Genomic DNA, 12,250 nt, shown 5'->3' on the forward strand with positions numbered 1-12,250 from the left:
TGTCTCTCTTACTCTCCTGTTAACAGCATTGAAATAGTAACAGTTTGCGATTCTCCAAAAAGGGAGGGCATGGGCAACTCTGCACCCTTCTGCCCATCAGAGTAGTTCATCCTTCGTAACAACTCAAATTGCAAATATGACAAACAAGGCTACCTTAGATTAAAATACAATTTCTCCTCTTTGAATTATGGCAATACTCCATCTACATTAATGTTCGAATTACAGAAAATATTGTGCCTGACAATGCAATCCACTCTGCCTACGGTATTTCTAGATCTGGTGGTTATTCCCTATGACCCGCACCTCTGAATGACTGTTTGTGCAGTCATAACTTCCATCATACATATTCTGGAATAAACTCTTTAAAAGTGTTGTCACCCCATCCAGTGTCTAATGTTGAGTGCCACAGTCAAACAAACAGGCATACACCCTTGACAATTGTTGCACATCTTGTCTCTCCCTGCCATTTTGGAAGGTCACTCGTGTACTATTCTGAACTTTGAGGTTACTGGACGACCATCTGAAACCTACAATCCAGGACCCTCACCATTTCCTTTATGCTGTGACTCCAGCTGCCTTTCAAGCTCAGATCTAATTTGTTAGAATTGAAGTAGCTCACAATACTGAGTGAACACCGATTTCCCTTTTTTTGTAATTTTTCTTATTGCAGTTCATCATCAAACAAACATTTCCATAAGATGTATTTCAGACATTGTACATATGTATCATATAATCATATGTCATAAATCTCCACATAGTATTTATCTGAGGTATACACATAGAAAAGAGTGGAAAGAAAAAACAAGCAAAAGGAAAAAACTATGTACAAGTAGGGAGTGATTTTTTTCTTAGAGCATATTCATTGATATGTGAGAATAAAATCAGGCCTATGAGGCATTATGTAGTTAAACCATTTTTCCCAGTATGAATCAAATTGTTCCAGCTTATGATTAACAGATGTGCTGTTATCTTCTCCATTTTGTAAATGTCCATTGTAATTTCCATCCATTTAAATATGGGCATTTAAAGTTGGGCTCTCCTGTGATAACCATTTCCTAGTAAGAGTCTTTTTACCAGCCACCAACAGTATAGTCATTAAATATTTATCTCTTTTCAACCATTCTTGAGGTATATATCAAAAATATATGCCCTTACTCTCTAAGGGTATTTCACACTTAAAGATGTCTTGTAGGGCATTATGTATCCCCCTCCAATAGTCTTTGATAACAGGGCAGTCCCAAAAAATATGATAATAATTTGCATTTTGATTTCCACAATTTCTCCAGCAAACAGGGAGGTTACTATCATAATGGGATTTCTGAGAGGGTGTAATAAAATATCTTATCAAGTTTTTCCATCCAAACTCCCTCCATTTCTGTGAACTGGTACACTTCCATTGATACCTCCATATTATTGTCCATTCTTCCTCAGATATAATTATCCCTCCTTCCTTCTCCCATTTTGTTTTAATGTATGAAGTCGAATGTGTTTTAAGATTTGACAACCCTTTATACATGCTTGAAATGATTCTACTATCGTTAACTGAATTATTTGCTTTTCTAAATAGCTCTATCAAGCATGTACTTGCCTGGTTACATTTTTAAGCATCTTATTAACATATTGTTGCATCTGTAAATACTGATAAAAATCTTGTTTTTCTAATTAGTGTTTCTCTTTAAGCATTTCAAAACTGAACAGTGTTCCTTCTTTCATATGTTGCATATGTTCACTGTTATTCCTTTAGCTGTCCAGTCCTTAAATCTAGCATCCAATTTATTTGGTGTAAAATCTGAGTCATTTGCACACCATTTAAGAACTGCAATATCTCCCTCTAGATTATATTCTTTTATAGTAATTTTGAACACCGATTTCCATGGAATAAATGTTGATTTTAATAATGCTTATTAACTAATTAAACTAATATAAAACCCTCTCATTATGTATTTTATCTTCCCAGTTTAAATTAGACAGCAGCAGCTTTCCATTCTGACCAGATTCTTAAGTTTGGCATGCCTCATTTATATTTAGTTTGAAATCAAAGATGAAACTAAATTTATTATCAAAGTACATATATATTACCATATAGTGCCCTGAGATTTATTTTTGCAGTCATTCACAATAAATAGAAACACAATTGAATCAATGAATAACTACACACAAAGATGAACAAATATCTAAAGTGCAAAAGACACCAAACTGTGCAAATACAAAAAAGAAAAACAAAATAACAATACATAAATAAGAAATAATATAAAGAACATGAGTTGTACATTTCCTGAAAGTGAGGCCATAGGTTGTGGTCTGCACTTAATGTAAATTAAAAACAACGTGAAAGTAGTACTTTCCCACCCTTTATAAATTCCCATGAATGTCAAATTACCGATCTTTACAATTTGAAGTTATGTTCAATAGAAGCTGCACCCACTTTATACATCATACTTTTACAATGGGAACATAAAAAATGAAAGCAAGAGTAAGTACAGTAATGTCATTTAGTTCCTTGCACTGACTCTGTCATTCATAAGATAATGGCTTTTACTTCATATCCACTTTGTTGTACTAACTGTATATCCTTTAAAACTCCTAAAATCTGAAGATCTGTCTTAAAAAGTTAGTTGAGATGACAAAAATATGCAGAAATATTTTAACATTGTTTTCCTTTTTACAATTCTAGACATGGGATGACGCTCTTGCTAAATCTGCGAGAGCCTGGGGCAAGAAGAGCATATTTAAACATAATCCAGCCTTGAGAAAGATTGGACAAGTACATCCAACCTTCTTCCCAGTCGGAGAAAACCTCTTTGTTACAACAGGCACTTTTCAAACCAAACAGGCTATTAAAGTGTGGAATGATGAAGTGAAGGATTATAATTTTGGAACAAATAGCTGCAAAAAAATTGCTCTTTGTGGACATTACACCCAGGTAATATTTCTGTTGTAAACAGTTAACTTTGCATTGCTGAATGAGTAGAACTTCATCAAATATATACAGACAGAAAAAGACCATACTCAGCAGCATTTGTGGAGAGCAAGTTAATTTTAGGTTGATGCCTTTTCAAAGATCTTTATAAATGTTGCCTTATCAACTGAGTATTTAAGGGATATTCTGTGTTTATTTCAGATATATGGCATCTGTCGATTCTTACTTTTGCCACATTATTTTTGGTTTCTTTTGCATCAGCTGCATTACAAGACTCCTGAGACTCAATTAAAACTCACCATTGGTGGCCTGCAAGCACGTTAGCTATTAAATGTCAAAAAACTGTAGGGCCACTTTGCTGATGTGAAGTGGTATTGGTTTATTTGTTTATTTTAGATAAAGGTTGCTTGCCTTCATTTTAATATCATGGTTTTAATCTACTGATTGTTAGATTTTTCAAGCTTTAGGAAATCTGACCCCTGGAGACAGGCAGGAAAGATTGAATTTATGAGGTGGGTACCTTTACAGTACAGCATGTGAGCCAGAAGCATCAGAAATTAAATTGCAGATGCACCTGGAACAGACACGTTATCACACATTTCCAGTTTTCTTTGTAAGTTCTAAGTACATTTATTATCAAAAAAATCATTTTCTTGCATGCATTCACAGTAAATGCAAAGAAACAACAGAATCAATGAAAAACTGTACACGAGATGGACAAACACCCAATGTCCAAAAGATACCAAACTACAATTAACAAAATGGTTCAAAAACCTGATGCTTGAGGAGTAATAACTGTTCCTGAACCTGGTGGTGTGGGTCCTGAGGCTCCTGTATATCCTTTCAGATGGCAACAGCAGGAAGAGAGTATAGCTTGGATGGTATCAAGTAGTCCTTCAGGATAGAAGATGATATGATTCCAGGTTTGTGGATTTTAAGGTGGCTGATGAGGTCAATGTGGGATCCACAGACTGTATAACAGGGTGAGTGAGTAGTAAGGGGAGTGTCATAGCCCTTATACCATTTTAACTGGGTTTCAGCACATTAGACAAATAAACCTGAGGTTCTCATTGTCAGCCAAATGCTTCTCCATTTGGAGTAACCATGAGCTAGGAGTTCCTACAAGTTGTTGGTGATATTGCCTTTTCGAGGACGCTTTGAGTCTTGAATCACCTCTGTCCTGTTGTAATAGAACTCAGAGTAGAGACAGAAGCACAAGAAGGGAATTGCAAAAATAGTTGAATTGATTAATTCAAGAGGAACGGGAGTCTAGAGTTGGACAAGTGTGAGTCTCAGCCTACCTGACTGGCTGAATGGTGAGGCTGAGAGAATGCTGATCCTGCCAGTAGATTTAGAAGATTTTACAGAGGCAATGTTGGTGGTATCCCCCTAGTGCTATGAAGTAACTGCTGTAAGTAATCCATGTATCAGAAGCATCTGGAGAGCAGTAATCACCTAGGCCTTAAGCTTTCCATACCCTTCCCATCCATGTACCTATACAAACTTCTCTATCATGTTCAAATTGAATCCACATCTCCCACTTCCACTGGCAGCTCGTTCCAAACTCTCACTGTCCTAAGTGGAAAAGAGTCCCCTCAAGTTTCCCTTCAACATTTCACCCTTAATCCATGGCCTCTAATGCTGGTCTCACCTAAACATATAACAAATATAACAGTTAGAATTAATATTTTGCATGCATACATTTGACATCAGGTGAATATAGTGGGTGATTCATTGAGCATTATCTGAAAAATCATTTTAAAATTGCTAGAAATATCCAGCAGGTCCCACATTCAACTTTTAGGAACATTTTCTGTTCCTCCACCATCAGATTTCTGAAAGGACATAAACTAACCGATGAACTGTACCTTACTATTTTTGCTCTAAGATATATAATATATAGTAATTTATAATTTCTATTATGTATTGCTGCTGCTAAACAAATTTCATTACAAATGTCAGTGATATTAAACCTGATTCTGATTCTCAGTAGCTGTGGGGTATTAACTGGTATTTCAGGTTAACTATACTTCCTTTTTGAACATGAGAGTTTTATTTTATATTGTTATTGGGTAGAAAACTTTTGCTGGGCTGCATTCAGATTAATATAAATGGTTTGCGAATTCAACTGAATTTCAGAAAATGTGGATATTCAATGATAAAGTTATCAAAAGAGAATTACTTGGTGGCTACAAATTTTACTTATAATTTACATTTTTAGTTTTAGATACACATTTGTGATTTAAACAGAATCAGTACTGTTTATTTCACAATATTTTTATCAAACACAAGTGAACTATGTCACGTTGGCATCATCATCATCATCAGACCGACTTAGTGGTCTGACAGGTTTGTTTTTGTTCTGTGTGCTATGTATGGATCCTGCAGAGATCCAAATGAGGGGAAAAGAACTGTAGTGGTTTCTGACAAATGTTTAATCAGAATTAGAATTAAAATCGGATTCATTATCACTGATGCACGTCATGAAATTTGTTGTTTTGTGTTGGCAGTACAGTGTAATACATTTAAGACAGTTACAATAAGAAATATATAAAATATAAATGTACTGCAAAATGAGAGTTAAAAGTGGAACCAATAATTTTTCTATCCTTAAGATAGATACTTTATTGATCGCATAGGAAATTACAGTGTCAGTGTAGCAATACAAGTGCACAGAAGTAGAGAGAATAAAAAATCAGTTACCACAAACAGTGTAACAGGAGGGGGTCATCACTTCCCCGGCTATAGATTGACTCATGATAGAACCTAATGGCAAAGGGTACAAATGACCTCATGTAGAGCTTTACAGAGCAGCTCAGTTGCCTTAGTCTTAATTTACCATATACAATATAATGTACACAATGGTAGTACCTTCATGTATGATAAATAGATCAAACTTTAACAGAATGAATAATGTGACAGATGTTGAAAGACTGATCTTATTTTTTAGGTTGTCTGGGAGAGTACATACAAAGTTGGTTGTTCTGTTACTAACTGTCCCAGTGGAATTAAGCACTTTAGACTAAGAGGGCCAACCAAAATATTTGTGTGTAACTATGGACCAGCGTAAGTTTTCCAAGTATTTTTAAACAATAATTTAATTTGAATGTCATTGCTTTCTTTCAATTGTAAAGTTAAGTAAATACTAGAGCAATAATTTAGATGAGAAACTGAAGTTATTTTTAAAATATTAAACACTTACCAGTCATAGCATTGTCACACGAAAAGGCAATAATTCTTAATGTTTCAGTTTACAGGTGACCTTGAATCAAGCCAGATATTTAAAATAATTACCATTGTTCAAATTACTACCCTTTTGAGCCTTGTACAAACATGTGTAAAGTTGAATTCAAAAAGTATTTCTTACCACTTAAAGGAATTTTTGTTTTTAAGTTGTGAGACCTTTCATCTGGACTCAATTCAAAGGATATTTTAAAACTCAAAATATCGACTGTGTATTTCCTTCCACTGAGTCCCAATAGCACCTTCTCTGTTGTTCCAGATCACAGCATCTGCTGTCTATTTTTTGTACAACTTGTGTTTCTTTTGTGTCTGCTGCTATACTGTTCTCATGATAACTGCTTTTAGGGTTACCAGTGTTTAAGATCATCACTGTACTTTCTACATACAGCTTTGTTCCTCACTTTATTATGACCTTTCATATAAGGCTTTGTTTTATTTGTCACATTATCATTTTACTCATCCACCAAACTACCTCTGGGTGCCTTTTCTCACATGGAAATGTACTTACTGTGTGTTTCTTTGAAGGTTTACCATTGTTGATCAAAATTTGATGCCAGTCTACTTTTGCACATTTGAGTTCAAGTTTATTGTCATGTGTGTGTGTGTGTGTGTATAAGTTTTCATGCTTTATTGTATTTTATTGGATATTTTATCACAACATTGAATCACAGTGAATTTAATTTGGCTTTTTGACACTGATCAACAGAAAAGACTCGTGTCAAAGTGAAAGCAAATTTCTACAAATTGGTCTAAATTTATTACAAATAAACACAAAATAATTGATTGCATAATTACTCACCTCCTTCGAGTCAGTATTTAGCAGATGCACCTTTGGCAGCAATTATAGCCTTGGGTCTGTGTGGATGGGTCTCTATCCAGTTTGCACATCTGGACTCTGCAAATTTTCCCCATTCTTTACAAACCGCTCAGTTCTATCAGATTGCTTGGGAATTGTTAAGTGAACAGCCCTGTTCAAGTGCAGCCACAAACTCTCAATTGGATTGAGGTCTGGACTCCAATTTGGTCACTCTAGGACATTAACTTTGTTGTTTTTAAGCCAGTGCTCTGGAGCTTAGGCTTTATGCTTGGGGTCATTGTCTTGCTGGAAAACAAATCTCCCAAGTCACAGTTCTCCTGCAGAGTATGAGGTTTCCCCCCAGGATTTCCCTATATTTTGCTGCATCCAGTTTACCCTCTACCTTCACAAGCCTTCCAGGGCCTGCTGCAGTGAAGCATCCGCACAGCACAATGTAGCTACCATCATGCCAAACATAACATTTAGTCTGATGGCCAAAAAGCCCAATTTTGGTTTAATCACACCACAGAACCTTCTTCCAGCTGACTTCAGAGACTCCCACATGCCTTCTGGCAAGCTCTACTGAGATTTCATGTGAGTTTTTTTTCCAATGATGCTACTCTCCCATAAAGCTGAGACAGGTGAAGCACTTCCAGCAACAGTTGTTGTATATGCAGTCACTTCCACCTCAATTGTAACTCCTACAAAGTTGTCATAGGTCTCTTGATAGCATCCCTCACTAGTCCCCTTCTTGTACAGTCACTCAGTTTTTGAGGATGGCCTGCTCTAGCTCTAGGCAGATTTTTAGCTGTGCCATATCCTTTCCATTTGATGACTGTCTTAGCACTACTCCAAGAGATATTCGGAGACTTGGAAATGTTTTTGTATCCATCTCCTGACTTGTGCATTTCAATAACCTTTTTCATGGAGTTGCTTGGAGTGTTCTTCTATCTTCATGGTGTAGTTTTTGCCGGGATACTGACTCACCAGCCCTTGGACCTTACTGGTGTACTTTTACTACAATCAGTTGATACACCTTGACTGCACATGGTGATCTCCAATTAACTAATTGTGTGACTTCTAAAACCAACTGGCTGCACCAGTGATGATTTGGTGTGTTATATTAAAGGGGGTGAATACTTGTGCAATCAATTATTTTGCATTTTATATTTGCAGTTAATTTAGACCACTTTGTAGAGATCTGTTCTCACTTTGACATGAAAGAGGCTTTTTCTTTTGATCAGTGTCAAAAAATGGAGTTCTCCAGGACCTCACCTGTGCCTAAAGAGGATACAAAAGGTCAAGGCCCCAACAATCTCATCTCCTTATTCCTTTGTTCAAAAGAGGAATAGGGATAATCCTGAGAATTATAGACCAATGAATCTTATACCAGTGGCGGACAAACTACTGGAGAGTATTCTTTGAGATGGGATTTATGAGGATTTGGAGATATAAGCCTGATTAGGGATAGTCAGAATGACTTTGTTAGGGGCAGGGTTGTGCCTCATGAGCCTGATTGAATTCTAAATGTGGGTTGTTGAATGGACTTCCAGGGGTGGTGGTAGAGACGCATGCATTAGGGAGATTCTTAGATATGCACATGGATGATAGAAAATTGGAGGGTACATGGGGGAGAACTGTTAGATTGATCTTGGAGTTGGTTAAAAGATTAGCACTTCGTGGGCCAATGGGTCTATACTGTACTGTGCAGTTGTTACAAATTTATTTAGAAACTTGTAAAAACAAACATGTCATATTACTTGGTCTGATCATGGATCTTCTGAGGACAGCCCTGTCTCTTGAGAAGAGTGGTCTGCACTATCATTGGGCATTTGGGAAAGGGAAGTCACATAACTTTACTGCTCTCTCCCATATTTCCATCCTCAATGGTAATGTATGTGTAAAGTTAAAAGGTTAGGTGACCTCTCATATCATTGTATATCTACATATTTATGGTTGTCTTCTTCTTTTCATGAATGAACTATCATTTTGTGGTGTCCTGATTGCTTTTCAAGTGAAATTTAAAAATTGTTTTAAGTTTTTAAATTACAGGTGAGCTTTCTGTTATGACTGTTTGGGTAACAGAAATTCATCCTTACTGATTTCACAAATTGCTACCTAAAATCTAGCATCACTCATGGAATTGGTGTTACTTTATTTTCAGCCTGCATTTCTTGGCATGTGCATATTTTGTGACTTCACATTATAAATAATTATAATGGGGATAGTTTACTGGGAATGCAAACCCTCCATAACACAGAGATCATCTATATTATTTTGATATGGGTTTCTTTGAATTTCCTTAAGTAGATTCACATGTCCCTAAACGTTGTAAGGTACATCTGATATTGAACTTACTTTGCTGTTTCTTGTAACTTTGTAAAATTGCCATACGTAATTTTATGAACAATTATTTCTTTCCATCCAACTCTTTTTTTGTTTGCACACAGTGGAAATTTTCGTGGAAGACGTCCATATACATCAGGATCAACTTGTTCAGCTTGCACCACGTGTAGTGGCAAGTTATGCAGTAAGTTAAATAATAGTCTAATACTATAATTGCATTGAAGTTATTATACAAGTTGATCTAAGTGCAAACTGTTACAATTTATTTTTTCCTTTTATTAGCTGATGCAACCCGTGAGAAACTCAAAAGTATGTATTTTGTATTTTTTATATTTATAATTTTTTGTCAACTTTGAACAAATTAGTTAAACATTTCCCCCTTTTTTGTTTGGCAGAGTACCCTCATTGGAATCCAAACTTTGGATCAGCCTCTATTTCCTTGTATGATCAACTAATATTTCTTATCACTATTATTTTAATATATACTCTACAATAATTATTTAAATGTAGTTTATCTTTTCAGGATATTTTGGTTGAAGTTGAGAGGGTGCAAAGTTTTGGTTCGTTAATATTTTTTGGCCAAAATGTATTAAATGCATCATACTTTTAGTACAATTTCATCATCACCTTTCAACTTTTTGCAAGGCATATCCATCTAATAAGCAAGTCAAACACTGGCAAAACTAACAATTAAAATAATCCTGGTTGATAGGCTAAACCAGAGATTCCAACTGGTGATCTTAATTTGATCAACAATCTGTTCAGAATTTTCTCTCCTCCACCCCAAGAAAAATCTCTTCCATCTTATCTACTAAGATTGTAGTTTTCTAAATTTGAATCTCTGCCCAAACATCATTCAGAGTAATAACAACTTTTTGTTCAGGTTGCAGAAGAAAAAGTTAGTTACTACTACACATGATATGTTGACATTTAACAAATGCTAGCATTTTGTTAATGCTGGTAAAAGACAAATTGCCAAAGATAATTTGATTTCAGTCAACCAATAAATATTACAGTCAGAAAATTCATGAAAATCCTGTCTGCACTTCTGATTACTTTATGTCAGATTTTGCTGAACACCATTTTACTAATCTTGAAGGAGATCATTTGATAACCAAAACCAGTGATTTGCTGGAAATATTCAACAAGTTTAGCTCAGAAAACAAAACACTGACATTCAGATTTGCTGCATCTACAGCATTTTCAGCATTACTTGATGGTCCTATCTTAAAAGGAATAATTGTGAATGAGTCTTATTTATGTTTAACCATTTATTGGAAACATTACTTTGCCAGTTGAGTGTAAGCTTGCCAAAAGTAAACAACTGAAATCACAAAGTATAAGAGACCTTATGAAAATATAAAATTAAACATCATACTGGCAGACGAATTGAAATACCCTAATGTGAGCAAATAGGATAGGCATCACAGGTTTTCATACTAAATTTTGAGATTCTCCAAGTATATTCAATTTCAGTAAGATTCTAAATGTATAACTTCAATTAAAATACAGATTAGCAGATGACTAAGTTCCTATTCTTACCCCTTGGGGAGGTAATGTTTATCATCTAATATAATTTCTGCCCAGAGGATGTTAGTCAACCTTCTGTAACTTTGTTTAAAATGTATCTATATATTGAACAGTCAGGTCAGTACAGATAAATTAAGGACACCATAAATTGATAAATGCATTAATTCAACACTTGCTGTTTTATCTGAGCATTTCAGCATTTTTGGGTTTTGGGTAAATTGCTAATTCCAGAATTTGTTGATAACTTACCATACCCTCAGCTTTAAAATAAACAATGCTAATTTTTCACCATATTCTTCACTTTAAATAAACTAATGCTGATTACTGATAGCTCAATAGTAAAACACAACGGATGCTTGAAATCTGAAATGAAACATGAAGTGGCTGTGAACAAGAAGAGGTTGAAATACTTAGCATGTCAAGCAGCATCCATGGTGAGGTTTAATATTATCATTTCAGATCACCTCAGATTTCTCTCTTGTAACACATTTACTGCCTAATCAATTGAGAATTGCCAGCATTTTCTTTGACCCCTATGTCAGACTTGCAATTAGTGTATCAAAGTCTTACAATTAGATTAAAAGCATTTGGACCTTGCCAAGCACATAAACTATGCCAGAAATTGTAAAGTTTCACTGTTATTGCTAAGTCCTACATATTGATACTCTGAACTAATAGTAAGCCTCACTGTTTCAACCCAACAGTTTCATAAGGTTAAGTTGCGATTCTGTTTCTAAGGATTCATACAAACTCAAATTTTGCTAAGCATTGTTTTCCTTGCCTGACCCAGTAATAAGATTCAATCTTGTAAGGACACCAGGATTTTGGAACTAGCTTCTGAAAAATCAAACTTAACATTAGTCACTATTGTAGAACAAAAGATAATCGTATTGGCCATTTTTTGTACACCACAACAGTGGGAAGTTAGAACCAAATTCCAACCCAGCAGGGCATGGTGAGAAAAATTAACGCTATGTTTACTATACATTTGCTATTCTAATTACCATCCTTTTGAAATTGACAGTGTTTGATGTTGCTCTGAGAGCAATTTTATGAAAATCAACATTTTAGACTTTGATGTTGCAGACAATATTTAAATACATTGAATTTTCCATAATTGAGTAATGAATACTATTTGTGAAACTTAGCCTTGTGTACCAGCATTACTAATAAAATAGTTCCACATTTCTTTATGCCATTTTTTATGTATCATAGTAAATTAGAAAATTTAGCTGCCATCACTGATTTCCCTTGCATGTCTATCCAGTGCTTGGTTAAATATTTAGCCTCAGTTTTGTTTTCTTCTATGCACATCATATTTAGTTTATACCAACCCATGTTATTTAATCTGTCTTATTGGCCACAGGAGTATTACCAAGTACTGGTTCAACTGCATGAACCAGCCACATACTTCG

At 35.1% G+C, this 12,250-nt stretch overlaps 1 protein-coding gene across 1 annotated transcript in view; it reads left to right on the plus strand.

Moving 5' to 3' along the window:
• The window catches only part of LOC140734010 (GLIPR1-like protein 1), a 33,484-nt gene extending 22,973 nt beyond the window's left edge, over window positions 1-10,511 (plus strand). The window contains exons 3-7 of the mRNA XM_073057588.1: window positions 2,675-2,923; window positions 5,871-5,986; window positions 9,410-9,489; window positions 9,588-9,614; window positions 9,701-10,511. Coding sequence (XP_072913689.1) covers window positions 2,675-2,923; window positions 5,871-5,986; window positions 9,410-9,489; window positions 9,588-9,614; window positions 9,701-9,801 — 573 coding nt within the window. The 3' untranslated portion in view covers window positions 9,802-10,511. The remainder of the gene's footprint in view (window positions 1-2,674; window positions 2,924-5,870; window positions 5,987-9,409; window positions 9,490-9,587; window positions 9,615-9,700) is intronic.
• The last annotated feature ends 1,739 nt before the right edge of the window (window positions 10,512-12,250 follow it).

This window comes from Hemitrygon akajei, chromosome 10, assembly GCF_048418815.1.
Source record: "Hemitrygon akajei chromosome 10, sHemAka1.3, whole genome shotgun sequence".
Taxonomy (NCBI): domain Eukaryota; kingdom Metazoa; phylum Chordata; class Chondrichthyes; order Myliobatiformes; family Dasyatidae; genus Hemitrygon; species Hemitrygon akajei.